The sequence below is a fragment of the Schistocerca serialis genome, chromosome 5 (genome assembly GCF_023864345.2).
Source record: "Schistocerca serialis cubense isolate TAMUIC-IGC-003099 chromosome 5, iqSchSeri2.2, whole genome shotgun sequence".
In the NCBI taxonomy this organism is placed as follows: domain Eukaryota; kingdom Metazoa; phylum Arthropoda; class Insecta; order Orthoptera; family Acrididae; genus Schistocerca; species Schistocerca serialis.
In genome coordinates, this window is record NC_064642.1 from 258,389,814 (window position 1) to 258,416,351 (window position 26,538).

Consider the following 26,538-nt stretch of genomic DNA (forward strand, 5'->3'; position numbering starts at 1 on the left):
AACCGCTTATATCACGGCTGCCTTCACACTTCTTTCGACTTCGTTCATGTTTAATTAGTTAATGAGGTTTTTTTTAAACTTGTTACGCAGCTCTCTCTATTTTCGCAGTTGCTCTTGTATCTCGCCCTAGAAATTGATTGAAAATAAAATTTATTGAACACAAAACTCACTAAACAAAGCATTCCTTTTAGAACGTCACAATTAAACACAATACTTACTGATATCATCGCTCCATTCAGTGCTCTGGTAGTACTCGATAGAAGCTTCGTAGTCGGGATCGACGCAGGATGTTGCGTCATCGAACCCCAAGAAGTTGGTGAGGCGCTCCAGCGCCGAGTTCCCGCTGGCGCTCCTCAGCGCCTCGCAGTACTGCTCCACAGTGCTGCTTCCGATTCTGGAGACCGAGTTGTACTGCGCTGCCCCGGAGAACGCGCTAATGGCGAAGCTGCTCAGCCCCGCCACGTCGTATTCTTGCGACACGTCCAGTGGTGAGCAGAGCCTGCACAGCCAGTGGTCAACAGTTAATTTCTCTCCGCTGTGCTGGAAACGCGTATGATGAGGTCCTCAAAGCCTCCAAGCAGTTAAATGTGTAGTTGTGATCTCCAGTCCAAAGACTGGTTTGACGCAACTCTCCACGCTAGTCTGTCTTGTGTAAGTCTTTTCATTTTTTCGTAACTACTGCAACCTACAGCGATTTTATTAAATGACGTATTCTAAGGCTTGTCTCTGGTCATTGATAGTTGGGACGAGTAGTTTTTCCGAGGAGAGAGGAAGCGGAGACACAGCTGTCAGCTGGCAGGATGAGGGACTCGTATAATGGGAACTGGCTCAGGGAGGTGTGTGTACCTGATGAGCGGTAATTTGATGACACTTAATTGAAACATTTTTTACGTGAGCAACATGACTGTCAAGCGCTCCAGTCCTAGAGTCAAAATTTAAAACAACACTGGAAGACCTAAAATCGGACACGACAGATGGATTAGATAACATTCCACGAGAATTTCTAAAATCATTGAGGGAAGTGGCAACAAAAACGACTATTCACTTTCGTCTGTATAATCTATGAATCTGGCAATATATCATTTGACTTTCGGTAATACGTAATCCACACAATTCCAAAGAGTGAAAAGTCAACAGTGCGAGAATTACCAAACAATCAGCTTAACAGCTCACGCATCCAACAAGAATAATACACAGAAGAATTTGAAAGAAAATTGAGGATGTATTAAATAACGATCAGTTTGGCTTTAGGAAAGCTAATGGCACCAGAGAGGCAGTTCTCACGTTAAGGTTGATAATGGAAGCGAGACTAAAGAAAAATCAAGACAAGTTCATAGCATCTCGACATTGTAAAATGGTGCAAATGTTCAAAATTTTGATGAAAACTGGGGTAAGCTCTAGGAAAGGTCTGATGATATACAACATGTACAAGAGCCAAGAGTGAATAGTAAGACTGGGAAACCAAGACAGAAGTACTCGGATTAAAAATGGTGTAAATGTCATCTTTCGCCCCTGTTGTTCAGTCTATACATTGAAGAACCAACGATGGAAATAAAAGAATGGTTCAAGAATAGGATTAAAATTCAAAGTGAAAGGATATCGGTGACAAGATTCACTGATGACACTGCTCTCCTGAGTAAAAGTGAAGAGTCCGCAGCTCGTGGTCGTGTGGTAGCGTTCTCGCTTCCCGCGCACGGGTTCCCGGGTTCGATTCCCGGCGGGGTCAGGGATTTTCTCTGCCTCGTGATGACTGGGTGTTGTGTGATGTAGTTAGGTTTAAGTAGTTCTACGTTCTAGTGGACTGATGACCATAGATGTTAAGTCCCATAGTGCTCAGAGCCATTTGAACCATTTTTTTTTTTTTTTTTTGAAAGTAAAGAAGAATTACATGATCTGCTGAATGGAATGAACAATCTAATGAGTACAGAATATAGATTGAGAGTAAACAGAAGAAAGACGAAAGTAATGAGAAATAGCAGAAATGAGGACAGCGATAAACTTAAGATCAGGATTGGTGATCACGAAGTAAATGAAGTTAAGGAATAGTGCTACTAGATAGCAAAACAACACGTGACGGATGGAGCAAGAAAGACATCAAAAGCAGACTAGCCCCGGCAAAAAGGGCATTCCTGGCCAAGAGAAGTCTCCTAGTACTAAACATATTCCTCAATGTGAGGGTGAAATTTCTGAGAATGTGCGTTTGGAGCACAGCATTGTATAGTAGCGAAACGTGACCTGTGAGGAAACTGGAAAAAGTAGAGAGTCGAAGCGTTTGACATTGGGTGCTACAGAAGAATGTTGAAAAGTAAGTGGACTGATGAGGTAAGGTATGTGGAGATTCTCCAGAAAATCGGCGAGGTAAGCAATATATGGGAAACACTGACAAGAAGAAGGGACAGATGATAAGGAATCTGTTAAGACATCACGGAATAGCTTACATGGTACTAGAGAGAGCTGCAGACGCTAAAAAGTATAGAGGAACACATACAGCAAATAACTGAGGGAGTAGGTCGCAAGCGCTACTCTGAGATCAAGGGTTTGGCAGAGGTGAGGAATTCGTGACGGGCCGCATCCAACCAGTCAAAATACTGATGACCTCCTCCCCCCCCCCCCCCCAAAAAAGGAAAAAAACATAACTGTCAGAATTTAATTTCCGATTTTGTTACAGCACTATTACGATTTCACGATGATTAATTTGTGAGCTTCGTACCTGCATTTTGCAGAAGTGAAAAGTATTCGATTTCTCGGCTCTTGGGGGTGAGTCTGCATGGCTCGCCAGTCTCGTAGAGTCGGCAGAAGGCTTTTCACGGTGTGTCGAAAGGGAAACGTGCGCCTCCTGGTTGGTAGCCACTTTTCGCACAAATGCTTGTTGTGGACAGTTCCTGGAGCTTTCTCGCTAGCCAGAAGCACTGTGTCATTCCTCTACACCTCTTTCCCCTGAATGCGCTTTAGGGTGGAATTTATGTTTCTTTTTGCACATCGAAGATGATCCACATACTGAAACTTCCCTGTCGTGAGAAAGTTTTTTGCTACTCTTCAAAATTACGTACTGTTCAATCCATAGTTACACCCTCGCCACCAGATATTGTGTAGATGGTGCTGCGCAATGATAAAAGACCGTTCTAAACCAGTACCAACCCCATGAATGTTAATGTTTTCTGCAAGGCCTGATTGGGAAGTTTCGACTGCTTTCACTAGCTTTTTCGTAGAAAAAGGAGCATACTGGCTTATCATATTGGCAACAGCATTCAACCTTCCCTCCAAGGAGAGCTTGAGAGTTGTGGGAGTTCAGGAGAGACCTCAGAGAGAATTCACTTCTAGGCTATCATCTGGCGCTTACTGGTACCCTGTCATTGCACTTAAAGAATATAAGGTTCGCTCACGCAGTAGTGTAATCTGTCTTCTGAGCAGTAGACACTTAACCCCCTTGCTTATGCATCTTGAACGCTCAGTTATCTATGTTAAATATTTGTCTTATTTATCTAGCTGTAGCGAGTCCCACAGTGTCTGGAGTTATTTTATTTTAGTAGCCTACAGTTTTCCTAACACTGCTCTGAATTATTTATTATCAGTTGTTCACTTGATTGGATTATTTAAGATTTGTATTCTCTATCCGAATTACATTTAGAGATCTCTAATGTCCTACAGCTTCCCTATCTTTAGGCGAGTCTTAAATAATAAATGTAACCACCTTAATTTCAGGATAATTACTTCATTGACGAGTTTCCGTTGTCTGCAGTAGCCAAGAACTATTTTTAAAACTATAGGAAATGCAGAGGTCGTAACGAGTGTCAAATGCTCACATGTTTTACTGCAGTAGTAGTTGGTGCACAAGTTTTGTTGTTGTGGTCCTCAGTCCTGAGACTGGTTTGATGCAGCTCTCCATGCTACTCTATCCTGTGCAAGCTTCTTCATCTCCCAGTACCTACTGCAACCTACATCCTTCTGAATCTGCTTGGTGTATTCATCTCTTTGTCTCCCTCTACGGGTTTTACCCTCCACGCTGCCCTCCAATACTAAATTGGTGATCCCTTGATGCCTTAGAACATGTCCTACCAACCGATCCCTTCTTCTAGTCAAGTTGTGCCATAAACTTCTCTTCTCCCCAATCCTATTCAACACCTCCTCATTAGTTATGTGATCTACCCATCTAATCTTCAGCATTCTTCTGTAGCACCACATTTCGAAAGCTTCTATTCTCTTCTTGTCCAAACTATTTATCGTCCATGTTTCACTTCCATACATGGCTACACTCCATACAAATACTTTGAGAAACGACTTCCTAACACTTAAATCAATACTCGATGTTAACAAATGTCTCTTCTTCAGAAACGCTTTCCTTTCCGTTGCCAGTCTACATTTTATATCCTCTCTACTTCGACCATCATCAGTTATTTTGCTCCCCAAATAGCAAATCTTCTTTACTACTTTAAGTGTCTCAGTCCCTAATCTAATTCCCTCAACATCACCCGACTTAATTCGACTACATTCTATTATCCTCGTTTTGCTTTTGTTGATGTTCATCTTATATCCTCCCTTCAAGACACCATCTATTCCGTTCAACTGCTTCCAAGTCCTTTCCTGTCTCTGACAGAATTACAATGTCATCGGCGAACCTCAAAGTTTTTATTTCTTCTCCATGGATTTTAATACCTACTCCGAATTTTTCTTTTGTTTGCTTCACTGCTTGCTCAATATAGAGATTGAATAACATCGGGGAGAGGCTGCAACCCTGTCTCACTCCCTTCCCAACCACTGCTTCCCTTTCGTGTCCCTCGACTCTTATAACTGCCATTTGGTTTCTATACAAATTGTAAATAGCCTTTCGTTCCCTATATTTTACCCCTGCCACCTTCAGAATTTGAAAGAGAGTATTCCAGTCAACATTGTCAAAAGCTTTCTCTAAGTCTACAAATGCTAGAAACGTAGGTTTGCCTTTCCTTGCTCTAGCTTCTAAGATAAGCGGTAGGGTCAGTATTGCCTTACGTGTTAAATTTTCTAACCTACCTGCCCGATTAAGGGATCTGACATTCCACGCTCCGATCCGTAGAACGCCAGTTTTCTTTCTCCTGATAACGACGTCCTCTTGAGTAGTCCCCGCCCGGAGATCCGAATGGGGAACAATTTTACCTCCGGAATATTTCACCCAAGAGGACGCCATCATCATTAACCATACAGTAAAGCTGCATGCCCTCGGAAAAAATTACGGCTGTAGTTTCCCCTTGCTTTCAACCGTTCGCAGTACCAGCACAGCAAGGCTGTTTTGGTTAGTGTTACAAGGCCAGATCAGTCAGTCATCCAGTTATTGAGCCTTATTTCGACCTCTTACATGTCTCTTAAATGTGTCATTATTCAGATGCATGAATAGAGCGACAATGTGTCCCTCTGAAACTTTCCAGCTCGGCAACACCCGCAGTGCCACTCACGCACGGTTTTTAGGCCCTTTACAAATTTACCTGTCAGATTCAGCTTCGCAGCTACTCTTGAGCCTGAAGGTAGGGAAACGGTATCAAAGGTGTGTCTAAAGGGTTGACTAAGCCCCAGCGCTAGAGCACCTGCAAGGTTGAACGTGTGCGAAAGCCTCTGGCAGGTACATTTGTAACATGCTCAACAATGGTTCGTGGGTGCCAACGAGGGTGTTGCCGAACTGGGGGGGGGTTCTTAAACGGGCCCTTCGACGTTCCATTCATGCACATTTTAATGTTGCACACCCCAGCAATTACTCCACAGGAGGGCGCGAAACAGGGAGGTTGGAAAAGCAGAAACGCCCTTCGCTTCTTTGGATCACGTGCATATTTCGACGAATGGTTTTGAACATTCCTTAGTGGTTCCACTATGTATACCTGGGAAAGAATTCCGGTCACGCTACATTCCAAAGGCGTGAGATCACTTTCAACGGGGTAGCAGTCCCACAATGTTCTTAGAGTAGGTTTGACACGCCCAAGAGGGCGGCATCAGTGTCGGGCACCCTCAAGAACGTCGTCCTGTCGCTCACTGCACTGTGAACTGTCGTTTTCTACCACGAAATTTGTATTAATCAAGCCGCAATGCAAGGAGTGATGTCATTGATGCCTTTTTTGCCGCCCCTTGAGGCCATTTCGTATTGATTCTGAGCGGAGGTGTGTCTGAAAAGTGACGTCACAGGGCGTCACGATTTTGCACAATTACAGAGGTAGGTTTTAAGCGCAGTTGAGCCGAATTTCAAAATTATGCATCGGAATGGAAGACAGTTACGGGGTTTCGAAAAAGTGATCCTTCTATTTTGTTGTGCAGTGTAGTATGATTCGGGACATGTACAAAGACATTGTTTGCTTCATTAAAATGGAGAGTGCGACGTAGAATTCGCTGTGCGAAAAGCATCTAACACTAGTGTTCACTCTCTCAACAAGCAGCGTCTGACATGTGCTTTGTTTATGACCGTGACATAACATAAGCTCTCCTGGAATTGTACTTGTTTAAAGGGAAATGGTAAATTGTTAGGAATAAGCAGGATTCAGAACAAAAACTCGGTCTTCCATGCCACTTTGCGCCAGAATTTCCGCTTCTATGATGTTACGGCGGAAGACGAAACTTAAAGCCATTGTGAATGAAGGGTTCTAAGGAGCGAGATATTTAATGTCTCTCTCGATCAGAGTTCCGTCACGCATTTATTTGAGGAACGATTTTCCAAAGAGCGAGTTAAAGCCTCAGGTTCTCAAGCAGCAGCGAGTATCGCCTCACAGCCTTCATTGTATTCTTGAGACAGCATAGCCTCTCTGGTGTATCCAGAAAGACTCGGTCGATTTTTAGGAAGTTCTTTTGTCAAACGAAACGAAATTAAAATATAAGGAATAGGCACCCAAATCATAAAGCAAACTTAATATACACTTTTTTCTAGCAAGCAATAAAAATAAATAATGCCTATCGAAAGAAGAAAAGTGCAATCGTTAAGTTCCTAATATACAAGGCGAAATCAGTAAGTACATATATCTTAGCCAAGCAAATTCGCTGCTCCATTGTATTCGTAAAAATAAGAGTGCTTCGCTTAATTATGTCCATGACGCAAAGTTCCGAAAATACACCTGTCGCTGAGTTGACATAAACTACCATCTATGGTTTCTTTCGGGTACTACGAAACAAACGGAGCCATCCATTCATTCTTTGGTGTACTGCGTTGTGATGATTAAACATCAGAACTACAAAGCCGAGCATGCGATTTTAGATGAACGTTTCAAATACAATATTTTTTCCGTGTTCCGGTTCCGATGAAATAAAGCTTATAAGCTGCCACAAACTACGCTCATGTTACTTGGGACAACTCAAAGAAAATTCGTCAGGTAGTTTTCGAGAACAGCGTGTTCAAACAGACATACGATAAAACCTCAAATCTATTTTCGTTTTCCGTGATCCAGTTCTGATAAATAAAGCCTGTGCGTTGCCATAAGCTACTCTTTTTACCTGTAAATCCCCACGAAAATTCGTCTAGTTGTTCAAGAGATTAAAGTGTTCAAACACACAAACAGACAGATACAAGGTTTTACAGTTTCACTAATAGTATGGGTTCCGTAGACGTATTTAACAGGCCAATGGTTTCAGCTCCACCACGTGATATGAGTATATTCCCTTAGTTACAATGAACTTTAATGGAATCATAAACAAACACTATGAGAATTAAGGTAGGAATACTTTATGGAGTAATAAACCGTTGAAGGTATTCAATAACACTGTTAACGCAGTAGTACTGTTTGTGAAAACTGCAACACACTGAAGCTTGTGCATTCTACGTAACCGACATGATATTGTAAGAAGCGTATGGCAAGTAGAAAATGAGAAACATTGAGCGATAGCACATACATTTATACATAAAATAGCTGTCAAGTGAAAAAAAAATTAAAATTCCTTAATGTAGATAACCACGAGCATCAAGTGACTTCACAGATCTCATGTGAGGATGAATGGGTATCTGCGTGAAATCCAGTAACGAGCCTAGCACCTGCTTCTGCTACTTAACACTTTCCTTAAAATGACTTTGGCTGAATGTACGTAGCTCCAACTGGAAGTCTTCAGACGCTATACCTCTTCAGTTTTATTCGAAAACTTAGAAGTGAAATAACTGAACGATGATCAACTGTTAAACACGATATTCCATTGCCGACAAGCCTCGTAGCACGAAAGGCGAACGATGGTATGTAAAATGGGTGAAGTACTGCGGAAAACATTTTGAGTATGAATGCAATGGCGATTTGGGATCAGAAATGAGCTTCAACACGGTCATTGACCTTGAACGTATGATTTAATCATGCCCCCCATCTCTTTTCCCTCCTCTCCCAACGCCCCCACCCTCCCCTTTCCAACCTTCCTTTCCCCTCTAAATCGATTAAAGCTAGAATTCCTCCTTCAGACACAGACTAGTATTCTAGTGGCAATTAAAACCAATCAATTACAATGTAATCAGAAAGCAGCCATCTTCATTGTTCTTAATTTTATGAGCCATGTTAAAAAGAATTTATCCAGAAACTTACAGAAAGGATGTAACTACAGTTACTTCATATCCGTAATACATCAATAAAATACACCCACAATACAGAGCTTGCCGTTATTCCTTGAAGACTTACTTCACAATTGTAACCTCTTGATGTCTCGACAAATAAACCATCTAAAGTACACTACTTGCCATTAAAATTGCTACATCAAGAAGAAATGCAGATGATAAACGGGTATTCATCGGACAAATATATTATACTATAACGGACATGTGATTACATTTGCATGCAATTTCGGTGTATAGATCCTCAGAAATCAGTACCCAGAACAACCACCTCTGGCAGTAATAACGGCCTTGATAAGCCTGGACATTGAGTCAAACAGACCTTGGATGGCGTGTACAGGTACAGCTGCCCATGCAGCTTCAAGACAATACCACAATTCATCAAGATTAGTGACTGGCCTATTGTGACGAGCCAGTTGCTCGGCCACCATTGACCAAACGTTTTCAATTGGTGAGAGATCTGGAGAATGTGCTGGCCATGGCAGCAGTCGAACATTTTCTGTATCCAGAAAGGCCCGTACAGGACCTGCAACATGCGGTCGTGCATTATCCTGCTGAAATGTAGGGTTTCGCAGGGATCGAATGAAGGGTAGAGCCACGGGTCGTAATACATCTGAAATGTAACGTCCACTGTTCAAAGTGCCGTCAATGCGAACAAGAGGTGACCGAGACGTGTAACCAATGGCACCTCATACCATCACGCCGGGTGATACGCCAGTATGGAGATGACGAATACACGCTTCCAATGTGCGTTCACCGCGATGTCGCCAAACACAGATACGACTAACATGATGCTGTAAACAGAACCTGGATTCATCCGAAAAAATGACGTTTTGTCATTCGTGCACCCAGGTTCGTAGATGAGTACACCATCGCAGGAGCTCCTGTCTGTGATGCAGCGTCAAGGGTAACCGCAGGCATAGTTTCCGAGCTGATAGTCCATGCTGCTGCAAACGTCGTCGAACTGTTCGTGCAGATGGTTGTTGTCTTCCAAACGCCCCCATATGTTGACTCAGGGATCGAGACGTGGCTGCACGATCCGTTACAGCCATGCGAATAAGATGCCTGTCACCTCAACTGCTAGTGATACGAGGCCGTTGAGATCCAGCACTGCGTTCCGTGTTACCCTCCTGAACCCACCGATTCCATATTCTGCTAACGGTCGTTGGGTCTCGACCAACACGAGCAGCAATGTCGCGATACGATAAACCGCAATCGCAATAGGCTACAATCCGACTTTTATCAAAGTCGGAAACGTGATGGAACGCATTTCTCCTCCATACACGAGGCATCTCAACAATGTTTCACCAGGCAAAGCCAGTCATCTTCTGTTTGTGTATGAGAAATCGGTTGGAAACTTTCCTCATGTCAGCACGTTGTAGGTGTCACCACCGGCGCCAACCTTGTGTGAATGCTCTGAAAAGCTAATCATTTGCATATCACAGCATCTTCTTCCTGTCGGTTAAATTTCGCGTCTGTAGCACGTCATCTTCGTGGTGTAGCAATTTTAATGGCCAGTAGTGTATATACGAGAGAGGAATGGACAAATGGATGATGGATGAATCACATCAATTCACGCCTAAGGGAGCTTTGAAACGACCTCCTATCAAAAAGGTGTGTCACTGGACGAAACAGTCGTGGTCTACAGTGAGAGGAGACATTATTGTTAAATCTTTCTGGAAGTGCGGCATAAGTAACACGCTCGATGGCAGTGAAGACCGTCTTATATATGAAGAGGACAACGATGTCGATGAAGAACAAGAAGACAAAGAAAAAGAACAAGAACAACAACAACAACAACAACAACAAGCAGGGGAGAGTGCTTAGAAAATGTAGTCCATCAACAAAGGAGGTGGCTTACAAAACACTCGTTCGACCTATACTTGAGTATTGCTCATCAGTGTGGGATCCGTACCAGATCGTTTTGACGGAGGAGATAGAGAAGATCCAAAGAAGAGCGGCGCGTTTCGTCACAGGGTTATTTGGTAACCGTGATAGCGTTACGGAGATGTTTAATAAACTCAAGTGGCAGACTCTGCAAGAGAGGCGCTCTGCATCGCGGTGTAGCTTGCTCGCCAGGTTTCGAGAGGGTGCGTTTCTGGATGAGGTATCGAATATATTGCTTCCCCCTACTTATACCTCCCGAGGAGATCACGAATGTAAAATTAGAGAGATTAGAGCGCGCACGGAGGCTTTCAGACAGTCGTTCTTCCCGCGAACCATACGCGACTGGAACAGGAAAGGGAGGTAATGACAGTGGCACGTAAAGTGCCCTCCGCCACACACCGTTGGGTGGCTTGCGGAGTATAAATGTAGATGTAGATGTAGGAGAAGAAAATTCATATGACGATTTTCAGGGAATTTAAAGATCAGTTCGGTTTTATGAACTAGGAATATTTTTTTATCTGGTTTTGCAATCTGTTAATAAAATGGTTAAAAATGTCATTTAAAAATGCTTGAGGATTAAGGGCACCCTATGGTCCATAGCATATTATAATCCATGAAATACGTTGCTACTGTTCAGTACATTGTTTCATCGAAACGTCATGTAGACTCCACTGTTTGAAAGGTGTGTCAGCATTATCAGCAAACGGTGACAAACGTTTTTCACTGTAATATAAAGTTATATCCTAACCTGGAATCGCTATAATGATTGGGTGACTTTGAAAGTGGGTAGCTGAAAGCTTAAAAACTTCGCTTCTGACCTATATGAACATGTATACTAATGTTTAGCATGTTATTTCATTGGAGTGGCATGTGTTTTGTACTGCCAGATAAGGAAGGTGAGTAATTAAAAGCACACCAACCCTCATTTCTTAAGTATAAGAACGTATGTTACTACAGTTCAGTATGCAGTTTGAGAAACATGTTTCAACAGCTCTATTTTCCCAGCGGTTTTATTAGTGGTATGGAAAATCGCCCTTTGAAGTATCAACAAAAACCATTTGCCCGTGGCCATCTGATCATACTGCTGTGCTAAATGCATTCCAAGCGTGGGAAGAAGTCCGGACGAGAGAACTAGCTAAAAGTGCCTTATCGAGCACAAGATGTTTTCAGTGCCAACGTTGTGGAATAACATTGTTTACTTTAATAATTCTCGTCAAGTTCACTTTCAGCTGTAAATTAGATCAGCAGTAGCGCCCATGTGTGTTTTTCATTGTTGATGTTGTTTTTGGGTCTTCAGTCCAAATACTGGTTTGCCGCAGCTCTCCCTGCTTTCCTATATTGTGCAAGCCTCTTCATCTCCAAATGACTACTGAACCTACATCCTTCTGAATCTTCTGCGTGTACTCATCTCTTGGTCCCTCTCTACGAATTTTATCCTCCACGCTTCCCTCCAGTATTAAATTGGTGATCCCTTGACGCCTCAGAACGTGTCCTATCAACCGACCCCTACTTCTTGTGAAGCACCGCAAGGATATCAATTTCTCAAAATTCTGTAAACTCGGGCCAAGACATTGTGTGTCTTTGGTTCCCCAGATGTTCACTCAGCGAGTGCTAGCACAGTTCACCAAAATACCAAATTGATGCTTGCTAGTTGCATTATTGGCAAGAACTATAAATTTTTGTTTGGCTTGACGGTGTGCACCACTAAATAGAGAAACTTGCATGATTCATCAATGTCAGAACTGCTCTGGAGGACGTGCACTTGACTCACACCTTGCCGATCTATACAAAGACAAAAATCGTGAAGAAATGTCAGATGAAGTGGAGAGATCAACCGAAGGGAATTTGTTACAGAGTTTCAAGCAACAGTTTAAGTCTTGATTTCCCTAGGTGAGCCATGCTTGCTGATTTTCCGTAGTTGATTTGCTGGAGTACTAATCGCATAGATTTTTAACATATTTGTTTCAAATTTGATTATGCTTCTTTAAAAATCTTTTGTGATTTGATCTTTGAAGAGACTAAAAAATTGTCAGGTGAATGGCTTTTTGATGGAGTAGAATTGTAAATTTTACTGAATCTCAGGCCCTGACTCGACAAAATTACGTTTCGGTAACTGTTTTTCCACAGCGAATCCATCGTATTATCAGAGGAAAAGAATGAAAAGTCATCTGCAAAAATAAAATATGAGTGTGCTTCAGTCATTTTCTTTACAGAGAGACTGCTACAAGACAAAAGTATCTGCGTAACTCGTAGTGGAGTGAGAAAAACAGATGCTCATTTTCCAAAAGAACACGATCTATCATTTGGAAGGGTGGTGGAGGGTTACAGCAACTTAGAACTCCTAAATCAAAAAGTATCAGATGGATGGGCGTAACATAAGCAGCAAACACCTTCTAAATGTACAGTGCAACATAATTTTAAGGGAGCAATTTTTAGAAATGTCGTAATTGTCAACCATTGCGACGTAAAAGTATGATATTTGTCTGAAAGGTGCCTGCATTCTTTGTCTGTGTTGATGCAAAAGGGCTCGGCGACGCATCAGACAGCAAGGTGTCGACTCACACAAAGACAGGTCACAACTCAGAGGTTCATGTGAGGTGGTTGAAATGTCACATTGGCATAAAAATATCCCAAAAATTATGCACAACGCTATGGTGGATGTGTCACACGATAGGAAGGTCGCTACATTCCACAGTTTCTCTTGAAGCCATTGCGACGGCTGTCAGAACCTCGACGCCCACGGCTGGAATCCCGTGGTTCTATTACGAATGGCCACGGAAAACATTTTACACATTCAGTCGCTCAGAATCGATACGAAGAGGCATTAGGGACGGGCAAAAGGGCATCGATCAAACCATCCATTTCCTTTGCAGCGTTGATTACCACACATATCGCTGTTAAAAGCAACAGTGACAGTTCGTAGTGTGCTGAGCAACAGGACGATATTTCTGAAAATTTTTGACACAGCTGACATCCCCTTCCCCCACCCCTCTAGGAATCAACCGATCTCTCGTGGGCTAGAAAGTCCGTTGAACGTGATCGCACCTCTTTGGATTGCATTAAGACCTAAATTTTTTTCTCTGGTGTACGTAAAGGAACGGTAGGGATGTCGACGAAATTTAAACGTGGTCCAAAGAAGCAAAAGGTTCTCATTGCTTATGTTTTTCAGTCCTCCTCTGATCCTGCGGCGTGATCAGAGAGAGGTATACCATTGACACAATCGTGAATAAAAGGGTCCCTCTGAGAGAATCCCCCCCCCCCCTCCACCGGCCCTTTACCAGTTCGATACGTCCACGGTGTCACTCGCCCGCTTTTGTTGACCATTTTAAAAATGTACCTGTACAGAGACAAACTGTGGTGGAGTGATAGACGCTTGTATCTTGAGTGAACTCGCGGAGAACATATATATCGCCAAGAATCTGTCGTACATATGGGACTCATATCACTGGTTTGATGCAGCTCTCCAGGCTACACTACCCTGTGCAAGCTTCTTCATCTCCCAGTACCTACTGCAACCTACATCCTTCTGAATCTACTTGGTTTATTCATCTCTTGGTCTCCCTCTACGATTTTTACCCTCCAAGCTGCCCTCCAATACTGAATTGGTGATCCCTCGATGCCTCAGAACGTCCTACCAACCGAGCCCTTCTTCTAATCAAGTTGTGCCACAAACTTCTCCCCAATTCTATTCAATACTTCCTCATTAGTTATGTGATCTACCCATCTAATCTTCAGCATTCTTCTGTAGCACCACATTTCGAAAGCTTCTATTTTCTTCCTGTCTAAACTATTTATCTTCCACGTTTCACTTCCATACATGGCTACACTCCATACAAATACTTTCAGAAACGACTTCCTGACATTTAAATCTATACTCGATGTTAACAAATTTCTCTTCTTCAGATACGCTTTCCTTGCCATTGCCAGTCTACATTTTATATCCTCTCTACTTCGACCATTATCAGTTATTTTGCCCTCCAAATAGCAAAACTCCTTTACTACTTTAAGTGACTCATTTCCTAATCTAATTCCCTCAGCATCACCCGATTTAATTCGACTACATTCCGTTATCCTCGTTTGTTTTTGTTGATGTTCATCTTATATCCTTCTTTCAAGACACTATCCATTCCGTTCAACTGCTCTTCCAAGTCCTTTGCTGTCTCTGACACAATGACAATGCCATCGGCGAACCTCAAAGTTTTTATTTCTTCTCCATGGAATTTAATACCTACTCTGAATTTTTCTTTTGTTTGCTTCACTGCTTGCTCAATATAGAGATTGAATAACAACGGGGCGAGGCTACAACCCTGTCTCACTCCGTTCCCAACCACTGCTTCCCTTTCATGTCCCTCGACTCTTATAACTGCCATCTGGTTTCTGTACAAATTGTAAATAGCTTTTCGCTCCCTGTATTTTACCCCTGCCACCTTTAGAATTTGAAAGAGAGTATTCCAGTCAACATTGTCAAAAGCTTTCTCTAAGTCTACAAATGCTAGAAATGTGGGTTTGCCTTTCCTTAATCTAGCTTCTAAGAGAAGTCGTAGGGTCAGTATTGCCTCACGTGTTCCAACATTTCTACGGAATCCAAACTGATCTTCCCCGAGGTTGGCTTCTACTAGTTTTTCCATTCGTCTGTAAAGAATTCGCGTTAGTATTTTACAGCCGTGACTTATTAAACTGATAGTTCGGTTATTATCTCATCTGTCAACACCTGCTTTCTTTGGGATTGGAATTATTATATTCTTCTTGAATCTGAGGGTATTTCGCCTGTCTCATACATCTTGCTCACCAGATGGTAGAGTTTTGTCAGGACTGGCTCTCCCAAGGCTGTCAGGACTGAAGACCACAACAACAACAATCTTCAACTACGCTTCTATGAGATGATGGCTCTAAAGTACAATATTTTAACATTTAATGTGTTTCGCCAGTGACGCAAGTGATGTGTGTTGTGTTGTGTGGCCAGCTGTGATTGCTGGTGATGTTACCCGTTCTGAGGGCTCTGGCAAGTTAGTCATATTGCCCGTCCTGACGAACTGATAGGTAGCACATCAGTTTTAGCAAAACTGGGACAGTTAAGAAAAGCCTTGTTGTCCGGGAAAATCATTTTAGATTGGGGTATCAGCGGTATCTGCTTCTACAATTGTGCACAAGCACAAACTGAAACCTCACAAAGTAACTGTCGACTGACCAATTCAAATACTGCTACTGGGCGTCATTACAGCAAATGGCTACCGCAGTCTGTATGTGGGGAAGAAGATCATGCTGAAATGCCCGGTTTTCTGATGAAGGATGGCTACATTTATCAGGGTACGTGAATTAGTAGAAAAGTCGTCGTTCGAGTTCTAAAAATCCTCATCAGTTACACCACGGGAGTATTGGGTGTAATTCGTGCAACACGGTCTATTGGACTGATCTTTCTCACCAAGCCGTAGCTTCTGGTAGGAATGTGAACAATATTTTGCATTCTTTTTTACCTTTGCGCTGTTTCGACATGTTATCGAAAACGCTGTATAACCTCTTTGCCTGTATCTAAGCAACGGTCCGCTTCTCGTCTCGCCAGGGGCATACGCGAGTTCTGACCTACTGACCTAACGGCCCCCCACATCCCCTTGCAATCAGTCGTTTACCATCCATAGCTGGAGGACGGCCATCCAATGGCATGGGTGGGGGGGGGGGGGGGGGGGTGCACGGACGCTATAAGCAGTTAGTAGAATTCAGTATTATTTCGAGCTAGAGGATAGCTCTATGCTTTCTATTTATACGCCCGAGAAGCACATCGCCCTAGAACATAATCTGCTACTTATTGCTACGGAATTCACGGGTAAAGTTGAATTCTGGATCGTAGGCATTGACACTCGTTGCACATCATTGCTGACCAGAATAGTGTAGAGACTGTACCAACATTCAGATCCGTTCCCTAGGTTTTCTTAAAAAACTTTTCCGATGGCTACTCTACTCTTCTAAAGGTTTCTGTCTGTTCGTGGCACAGTAATTTTTGTTTTATGGGTTTGAGCACTGATTTTAATTTACCATCGTTTTTGCTGCATTTGTGTGAATGAATTTTGGACTCAGGATTAATTTAACTGCTTGTTGTATGAGTGGAAGACATGTCCGTGGTGTTGTTTAAATTTTATTTACACATTCGTTTATGCAACAAATTTGAATCATCTCCAATTTACCTAAAGAGTTAAAGTAATATGACCATAATTTAGCTAAGTAAAGACACACATCAAAAAAAGTTTTGCATCACCCCCTGTTCCCAGAACTCCGAAGATAGACGTTAACTGTGGATATTGTATCACAGGCACATTCCCTTTGACTGTCCAGAGATGACACTACACCCGCCCGAAGATCTAAACAACCATGCACGAGCAGCGCCTATTAGACAGAGGGTATCCGACATCCGACCAGTTCCAGTCATTCCACCAGGAAGGATGTACATGGCTCGTGTTGTCTGTAGCTCAACCATGCCTAGAGAGTCAATACTGAGGTTCGATCGCGTACGCATTGTTACTTTCTCAACAAGGGAAGTGTCCAGGCGTCTCGGAGTGAACCAAAGCGATGTTGTTCGGACATGGAGGAGATACAGAGAGAGACAGGAACTGCCGATGACATGCCTCGCTTAGGCCGCCCACGGGCTACTACTGCAGTGGATGACCGCTACCGACTTATTATGGCTCGGAGGAAGCCTGACAGCAACGCTACCATGTTGTATAATGCTTTACGTGCAGCCACAGGACGTCGTGTTATGACTCAACCCGTGCGCAATAAGCTGCATGATGCGCAACTTCACTCCTGACGTCCATGGCGAGGTCCATCTTTCCAACCACGGCACCATGCAGCGCGGTACAGATGGGCCCAACAACATGCCGAATGGACCGCTCAGGATTGCCATCACGTTGTCTTCACAGATGAGTGTCGCATATGCCTTCAACCAGAAAGTCATCTGGGATGTGTTTGGAGGCATTCCGGTCAGGCCAAACGCCTTAGATACACTGCCCAGCGAATGCAGCAAGGTGGAGGTTCCCTGATGTTTTGGGGTGGCAGTATGTGGGGCCGACGTACGCCGCTGGTGGTCATGGAAGGCGCCGTAACAGCTGTACGATACGTGAATGCCATCGTTCAGCCGATAGTGAACCATATCGGCAGCATGTTGGCGAGGCATTCGTCTTGATGGACGACAATAAGCGTCCCCATAGTACACATCTTGTGAATGACTTTCTTCAGGATAACAACATCGCTCGACTAAAGTGGCCAGCATGTTCTCCAGACAGAAACACAACCGAACATACCTGGGATGGATTGAAAAGGGTTGTTCATGGACGACATGACCCACCAACCACTCTGAGATATCTACGCCGAATCGCCGTTGAGGAATGGGACAATCTGGTCCAACAGAGCCATGATGAACTTGTGGATAGTATGCCACGACGAATACAGGCATGTAACAATGCAAGAGGATGTGCTACTGGGTATTAGAGGTACCGTTGTGTACAGCAATCTGGTCCACCACCTCTGAAGGCCTCGCTGTATGGTGTGTACAATGCGCAATGTGTGGTTTTCATGAGCAATAAAAAGGACGGAAATGATGTTTATGTTGATCTCCATTCCAATTTTCCGTACAGGATCCGGATCTCTCGGAACCGAGGTGATGCAAAACATTTTTTGACGTGTGTACTTTACGATTGTCCATTCCTTCTTTCCATCCGTTGGGCTTGCAAGTGTGTTGATTGCTGATGTATTTTTCGTTTCGGAACACGTGTTATCTGCATATATGTGTTTTAATAAGGCCTGGAATTCATACTGAGCCATTTAAATTGTTTTGATAGAAGGTCCACGCTATCTAGTGCTTCCAAACATCAACTGAAAATTTCTCTATTTTCAATTATAACATTTTTTGCTTGCTTCCTTACATTTAAATGTAGTTCCGTTAAATCAATACGCCACCTGACACAGTACATGGAACCATCAAAGGCGTCATCAGCAGTCAGGGTCTATCTATATGTTGTTGGATTTCGAACAATGCGGACGTAGAGCTCCCCTGTCCGTGAGAAACACTATGTATAATCATGAAGCAGGCCAACATTTTTTACCATCTTCGTACTTAAACTGTGATCTTGTACACATTTTCTCGCAAGTTTTTAGAAAGGGACTGTATAACCCGACTGATTATCCTCACTGAAAGAATACTGAGCCGAGCTGAGAGCATACAGCGACGTGGAAACTATTTAACCAAAACAAAGTGAAATGTTACTTTCAATCGACACGTGGACCGTATTTTAATGGAGCATTATTGTGTATCCTGTAACTAGAATAATAACCGTCGCTGCAGAAACAGGGGATAGGCAACATAATGATCACAGTGGTAGTAATGGGATGGTTGTGTTTGAGGGTCAGTAGTGCAGCTAAGGCATGTGTTGCGCTGGACTGTGCGTGTTCAGTATGGACTAAGCATTAGTGCAGGTTGTTTAAGAGTAGTGCACATTTCGTATTTGCATTCAGAGGACGAGGTCGACATGCAATGAAAGGCCTAACTGAGTTCCAAAGAGTACGTATTATGGGGGACTGATTAGCTGGAGCATCAGTAACCAAGAGAGCCAATTTATTGGCTGTTTCAAGAGCAACTGTTTCAACAATTGTGACAGCCTACACAAAATGCGGAAAGACATCATCGTCTTAAAGTAATAATTGGTGCAAATCAAATCTAAATAACAGAAACTGTCGTACGCTAACATCAATTGTGTCAAAACAACACAAAAATACGGCGGATAAAGTTACTGCAGAGCTCAATAGCCCTCTTCGAGACCCCGTAACTATTAATACTGTCCGCCGAGAACTCCATACAGCGAATATTCACGGGCGAGCTGCTATGCCGAACCCTTAGTAACGTCAACCAAGGCAAAGAAGCGTAAAACTTGTCAGAAGCATAAATCCTGGGCGCCTGTTCAGTGGAAAAACGTCATATGGTCTGACGAGTCAACGTTTTCGTTATTTCCAACATCGGGCTGGGTTTACGTCTGGAGAACACCAAAAGAAGCCTACTAATCTGATTTCTTGAATCCAACGGTTAAGCATGCAGGTGGAATGTGATGGTGTGGAAAGCCATGCCATGGTATTCCGCTGGTCCTATCATTACTCTCAAAGGCCGTGTTACAGCCAAAGATTATGGGATTTTAGGTGATCAGGCGCACCCCATGGTTCAAATGTTGTTCCCCAACAATGATGCCATATTTCAGGACGATAATGCACTCATTCACACAGGCAGGACAGTACAATTGTTGTATGAGGAGCATGCAACTGAATTGCAGCGTTTTGCCTGTTCAGGACAGTCGCTTGTGGGCGGTATTGGAGCGCAGACGCCGGAGCAGATTTCCGCCTCCCTCGTCACTACAGGACTTAGAAGAAGTTCTAATCGAAGAGTGTCATAACATTCCACTGGAGACTATAAAATCATTATATGCCAGTATTCCAAGAAGAATCGCAGCTGTATTACGGGCAAATGGGGATTGAACCCCTTATTAATAACCCATTCCCAAGTAAGCACAGGTGTTCACATTATTTTGCGTATCCCGTGTACTTATTCGCTTGTTAAGTAACATTATGATGATTCCCGTCGTCTAAGTACTATTTGTGGACACTATTATTTTCTCACGTCGTATTATGTTCCTACCAGCCCAGTACATGGCGTTGCCCGCGTATGTATTTATTCCAATCTTCTACTAGTCCCCCTCCCTTCTCTCTGTCGATCTCCAGCACCCCGTCACTCTGTCCACCTCCTGCACTCCCTATTCCCAGTCCATTTCCTCCTGCCCTTCCCTCTATCCATCTGCTCCTCTTCCTCTAACCATCAGGTCCTCCTCCTGTGCACATCTGCTCCTTTACCCTAATCCCATCTTCTCCTCTTTCCTTTCTCTGTCCATTACCTCCTCCCTCTTTCTCTGTTCATCTCTTCCTCCCCTACGTCTCGGCCTGACTCTTCCTCCCTCTTTCTCTGTCCATCTCCTCCTCTTTCCTTTCTCTGTCCATCCCCTCTCCCCTCTGTCTGTCCATTTCGCCCTCCTCCATCTCTGTCCATCTCGTCGTTTTCCTTTCTCTCTCCAAGGCATCACACTCACGCCAATAGCAGGATGGTGGTTCCTACCCCTACAGTATTTGTTTCCAGATTGTAACTACTGTATGTCGCCAATTTGATTTATATCGTTCCATGGGTTTGAGAAGATCTTTTTATCTGTGGCTTTGCTCGTATTCGCACACGTCAAATACATTTCACACATATTTAACATGTTTCACGCTTATTCGTACAGGTATTTTACCTGTGTGTCTACCTAATTTTGCCCTGCAGTTCCATTTTCACTAAGCTTGATATTTATGATGTCGTATCCCCTGAACTATGTACTCTACAATGGTATAGTTTTGCAGCTACGTCCAGTGGTATATGTGCCTGGCTGTCTGTGAACTGAGTTGAAAAAATAGTTACTAGCAACGAAGTAATACATTTAAGTGTCTTGCATGATGCTGTAGGCTTTCACGCATTCCGTTTTTGTGACGTCGTAGCCCCTGAACAAAGTGTCGTATAATCATGTAATCTTTACGGTACATTCAATGGTATGTGTTAATACTATCTGAAAAATGCTACGAACAGAGTTAGTTGCAAAGAAGTAATAAATTAAAACGTCTTACTTCATGTGACAGTTTTATCGGATGAACTTCGAAAATGTAGTAAGGGACAAATTTTATGCCTTTCAGCATTGTTTTGGGGTCGTCAGCGAGAAAATGTTTCATAAAGGTCTGAAATTATGTGTAAAGGTTGTTGCAAGTTTCTCAATGCTCTAATTCTTGAATACGAGATGACTGAAGTTTGATATTCTCGCATCGTGGGTTACACTAGTTTTACAGTCTCCCATGCCCCCCCCCCCCACCACAAAAAAAATCAAGCAGAAAAATGCGTCTCATATGAGATATTTGAAGTAGCGTCTGTTGTGTTACGATATATGTAATAACATCGAACAAAGAGAATTTTTCCCACGTATTGCAATACTTCCTGATATTGCAAGGTGTGAGAATATCCACGTTTGAAACTTCAATACTGACAACAGTGGCGAGACATGGTACCGTAAGTTTCCCTGGTGTTAGTCACAAACAGCAAGCAATCAAATGCTACTACAAGCTGGAATGGGCAGTAAAGCGGCCAACTCACCCGAACAGCTCGTTGATGGTGGACACGCCGCCATCGCTCTGCAGCAGCTGCTCGAGCTCCTGTGTGGCTTCAGCCACTGCAGAGACGCACTCCGAGTCGAACGTCTGCATGCTCTCGGTCACGACCTCCAGGTACTCTGCAACACAAGTCGCGCCGCGTCAGTCGTTTGAATGTTTTCGTTCCATTGCTTTCCTTTCCGCACTGGCTTTTCACTCTAACAAGCAATAAATTCCAATTACTTTGTGGAAGAAACTAACGCTTCCTTTATTTTCATCATCGTTGCATATCACTCAGTGCTTGAAATATTACTCAGCAACATGAAACACGATTGTTCTGTTTGTGTGCTTTTTTTCAGAAAAGAGCAAAATTGGTGTTGGCAAGGAGAAACAGTTATGCCTGACATCGAGATTTTTGAAGTGATCTGTCCTTGCTATTCTGGAATTAACAACAGATTTAATTCTTATAACACATATGTCTACTGTTTTTCTCAGATAATGATTCAGGAAGTAGTTGGTAAACTGAAATATGAAAAACGAACTAATTTGCCATTTTTAAATCACAATCAAGTTGCAAGTAGGCTGTTTAGGTTTTTATATTGGTAATGCCAAGTAGCGCCCTGTATGAAAATCACTGGCTGTGCTGTGTGCAGTCTGTGTCTGGTTTGCATTGTTGAAAAGTTCTCTATTGTAGTGGGCAGTTAGATGTGAACAGCGTGTAGCGTTGCGCAGTTGGAGGTGAGCCGCCAGCAGTGGTGGATGTGGGGAGAGAGATGGTGGAGTTTTGAGAGCGGATGATCTGGACGTGTGTCCATCAGAGACAGTAAATTTGTAAGACTGGATGCCATGAACTGATATATATATATATATATATATATATATATATATATATATATATATATATATAATGACTTTTGAACACTGTTAAGGTAAATACATTGTTTGTTCTCTATCAAAATCTTTCATTTGCTAACTATGCCTATCAGTAGTTTGTGACTTCAGTAGTTAGAATCTTTTATTTAGCTGGCAGTATTGGCGCTCGCTGTATTGCAGTAGTTCGAGTAATGAAGATTTTTCTGAGGTAAGTGATTCATGAAAGGTATAGGTTATTGTTAGTCAGGGCCATTCTTTTGTAGGGATTATTAAAAGTCAGATTGCGTTGCGCTAAAAATATTGTGTGTCAGTTCCAGCACAGTAATTCATTAATTTTTCTAAGGGGACGTTTCAAAGTATGCAGCACATCTAGCCTAACTAAGGTGTTTCATTAATTAATTCTAGGATGCAGATCTTCCAGTTCTATATTACTCTCAAAAACTTTCTGCTTCCTATGTATCATTGTCTGAATAGATATTTTATAGCTTGTAAAGTACTGTGAGGAATACTCAGCTATAAGTACTGAATCTTATCAAAATTTTAGAGATGATTCATTTGTCTTGAACGAACTGTTAATTTTTCAAATATTTTGCTAGTACTCTTTTCAGCATTTTTATCACATGCAGAAGGGTGAAAACTAAAATCTGCTGACAATGCAGGCAGAAATTCATTTGTCTTCATCAGAAACAACAGAGTACCCAAAATAGAATCCTGTGGTAAACCTTGTCCGATAATTTGAAATTCTGAATGCCTATTGCTATGTGAGCAACATGGAACTGATGCCCACAGAAGATAAAAACCATGAACCTGCTGTGTCTCTTATTCCACGATATTTTAGTGAATGCATGAGGACATCATGATAGCTCGCAATACATTCCCAATGTTAATAATTACTGATTTATTCACTATAGTATGTCAAGTGTCATGATAAATATAATCTGTTCTGTTGACACTCCTTTTTGAAACCAAAATCTATTGATGCTAAGTACGTTTTTGTGTATTTAATGTCTATAAAGTCTGTTGTATATTACCTTCTCAATTTGTTTTTTGAATATACTGCCAAGTATAAGACAGTATGGTAAGTCCTTAATAATGTTATGTTTCCTTTTTTAATGAAGTGGTTTGACAACGTTATCTTTAAGCCTGGCAACAGAGTGATGAATAAGTCTACTGAGCTTCTGCGCCAGTCCTTGCCGAACGAAATCGCCAAGAAACTTTGGCCACGAGCTGCAGAATCAAGGCTCTACGGCTGGCCAAAGGTTCACAAGCAGGATGTCCTACCGTAAGCAACGTAGGCACACCAAAGTACCGGCAGGCCAAACGTCCAACTGAAGTATTAAGCCCCTACATCGGGAAATGTCAGCACCATATAAGGTACTTTATGTATGTTATTCAACAGGTGTCAGAATTACGCCTCCGTGAACAGGACCTTGTGGTGAGCTTTGGTGTGGTATCCCTCTTCACTAGAGTGCTGCTCATTAACTCCCTCCAGTTTACGAGAGAGAAATTCAACTCGGCAATGACTAATCTCTTCGAATTTGTGTTCACAACAACATTCTTTCTCGTCAATGGCGACTATTATGAACAAACGGATGGCATCGGCATTGGGTGTCCTCTGTCACTAGTTTAGACAAACTAGTTTATGGAGGACTTCGAAGAGAAAGCTCTAGGAACAGCTGCACTGAAGCCTACGTTCTTTTCAAGATATGTTGATGACACTTTTATGGTGTGACCACTTGGGAGTGAAAGGCTACAGGAGTGCTCCAGCATCTGAACTTCCTGCTACCCAGTATCAGAACATGGAGATCGAAGAGACTGGAGAACTCCCCTTTTTGGACATTTCAGTCACGCGCAGAACGAACGGCACATTAGGACACTGTGTGTACAGGAAGCCCATCTTAGGAAACGCATGCCCTATTAGGTATGGTGAAAGATGACTTGGGGCTCCGTAAACCAGGCGTTTACCATATTCCATCTAAATGTGGTAAGAGTTATATTGGGGAGACTGCACTGACAATTGAAGAAAGATGCAAGGAACACAGAAGACACACAAAATTTAAGCAACCAACAAAATCTGCAGTTGCAGAACACTGCATGGCTACAGGGGACTCCATATAGTATGATGAAACGGAAGTGCTAAGATAGACCTCGTCATTTTGGGATTGTTTTCTGAAGGAGGCTATTGAAATACGAGTGGCTGATGGGCTGATCAGCAGAGACACTGGGTTCACTCCTACCATAGCTGGAACGCTGCACTCAGCCACCTAAAATCTCACCATCGGCCGAGAGCGACTTCCGCGCCCGACACAGGCCACAGGAATACCGACGCACCAGGGTTCGCGCCCAGCTTCCTGCAGCCACGTCTCCCTCTCCCCACCCCCTCTCCTCCCACCACTCTTCCCGTCACGGCTTGCGACCAGTAGTGGAGGGAGGGACGAGGGGCAATAAGAGTATAAAAGAGGGCGAGATGTAGCAAAGGCGCTCATTCTACGGGTATCACCTGACGATGACGGCAAGGTAAGCTGTCGAAATATCGCGTTACGACAGCGACTGCACCCGACTGGACACCCGACAACAATACAAACAGTTTTGATCGTGTATAATACTTCACAGCCTGGAGCTCAGAACAAGAGGGTTCCACTGACGCCGCACCTAGATGTCGTGAGACTTCTCCTGAAATCCAGACATCTATGGTTTAACTGGAGCGTTTGATTCGCTCCGAAAGGATGATCCTGTTCAATGTCAGAGAGCAGGGAACCAATGCCGAACACTGAACGCCCGAGGCACTTGAGCCAAGGCTTTCTATTGTAAACAAATGGGATTGTTGTTGGGTTGCTGCGTTCTCGACAACTCTGGATGCAGATAACCACTTGAAAGGATTCTGACAATTTTCACAACAACATCCGACATGAAAGCCGCTAGGGAACCCGCAGTCCAGAATATGAGGTGCCGCAACACCAAACAGTGTAAGAACAATGCGAGAGTTCTCATGCTGCTCTTCTGCCGCTGCCCAGGGACTTTTCGACTCGCAAGTCCGACAATTTTAGGACCAGCAGAAAAACTGGTAGATGTTGACAGGCGGTGTCAGTCGTTCGGTGGGTGAGAACCCGCATTAAGCCCGCGAATGACAAAGACGATGCAACGGAAAATTCGGAGCTATGGAGGACAGAGTGGAGAAAAATCAACTAAGTTCCCGAATAACGGCATCCTAGGGTTCGATCAGTAAGACGAGGGACTAGAGATACGTGAAAGAAGTTATTTGCAAGTGCTCTAAATTTGCTTTCTGGAGGCATATCAGTTCACTGTCAGCTCCGTTTTTAGAGTCGTATCCTTGCAACCATCCTGATGTTTGTCCTCACTTTATGGCATCTTTGCTTTCCATTCCATGTCGGAAGGACTTTCTTGTGCTCCGATGCTTTAATCTTGAAGCATCTGACTGCGTATTTCATATCTGACCTCACGTTCGCAATACTACGTTGACACAGCCCCTGCAAGTTACTCACTACAGACAATAGACATCCTGCATCCCGCACGGCCTCTGCCTGAAGGTATTAGGCCGGCTGCAAAAAATATAAGAAGGAATTACATTGCAGAGCGCGTCTTCTCAGAGGGATATAACACGCCCAGAAGCTACACAGCACCAGAGGAGATCGACACGTTGCACCAACATAGCGCCTGCCGCCCATGCTTGTACATAGCACTGACTCCGTCCTGTGGCGGGATAGCTTGATTTTTCTCTCCTCCCTCAACCCCCCCCCCCCCCCCCCTTACTTGCCCAATTATTCACTCGTGTCTTTACCCAGTCAAACTGACCTTGAGCTTACATTTATGTAGTTGATCTATAAATATTAATAATAATAACAGCAGTAATAATAAATGTACATGTTCCCATGTATTTATCATTTCGCCACGTTTTTATTTGGTCACTTTCTTGCCTGAGAGTCTATTTGGTACAAGTTTTGCGTTCATTATAAACTAACTTTCCGATGAGTTAGAGACTAGAAATTTTAAAGAAAGCTCAGAACTGGATGAAAATACATTATTAACTCTTTATCTTG

General features: G+C 43.1%; 1 protein-coding gene across 1 annotated transcript in view; it reads right to left on the reverse strand.

The window, feature by feature from the left end:
• The window catches only part of LOC126481215 (putative serine protease K12H4.7), a 68,202-nt gene that overhangs the window by 26,532 nt on the left and 15,132 nt on the right, over positions 1–26,538 (reverse strand). Inside the window, exons 4-5 of the mRNA XM_050104819.1 lie at positions 21,612–21,747; positions 219–499 (exon numbers count right to left, since the gene is read on the reverse strand). Of these exons, the coding sequence (XP_049960776.1) occupies positions 219–499; positions 21,612–21,747 (417 nt within the window). The remainder of the gene's footprint in view (positions 1–218; positions 500–21,611; positions 21,748–26,538) is intronic.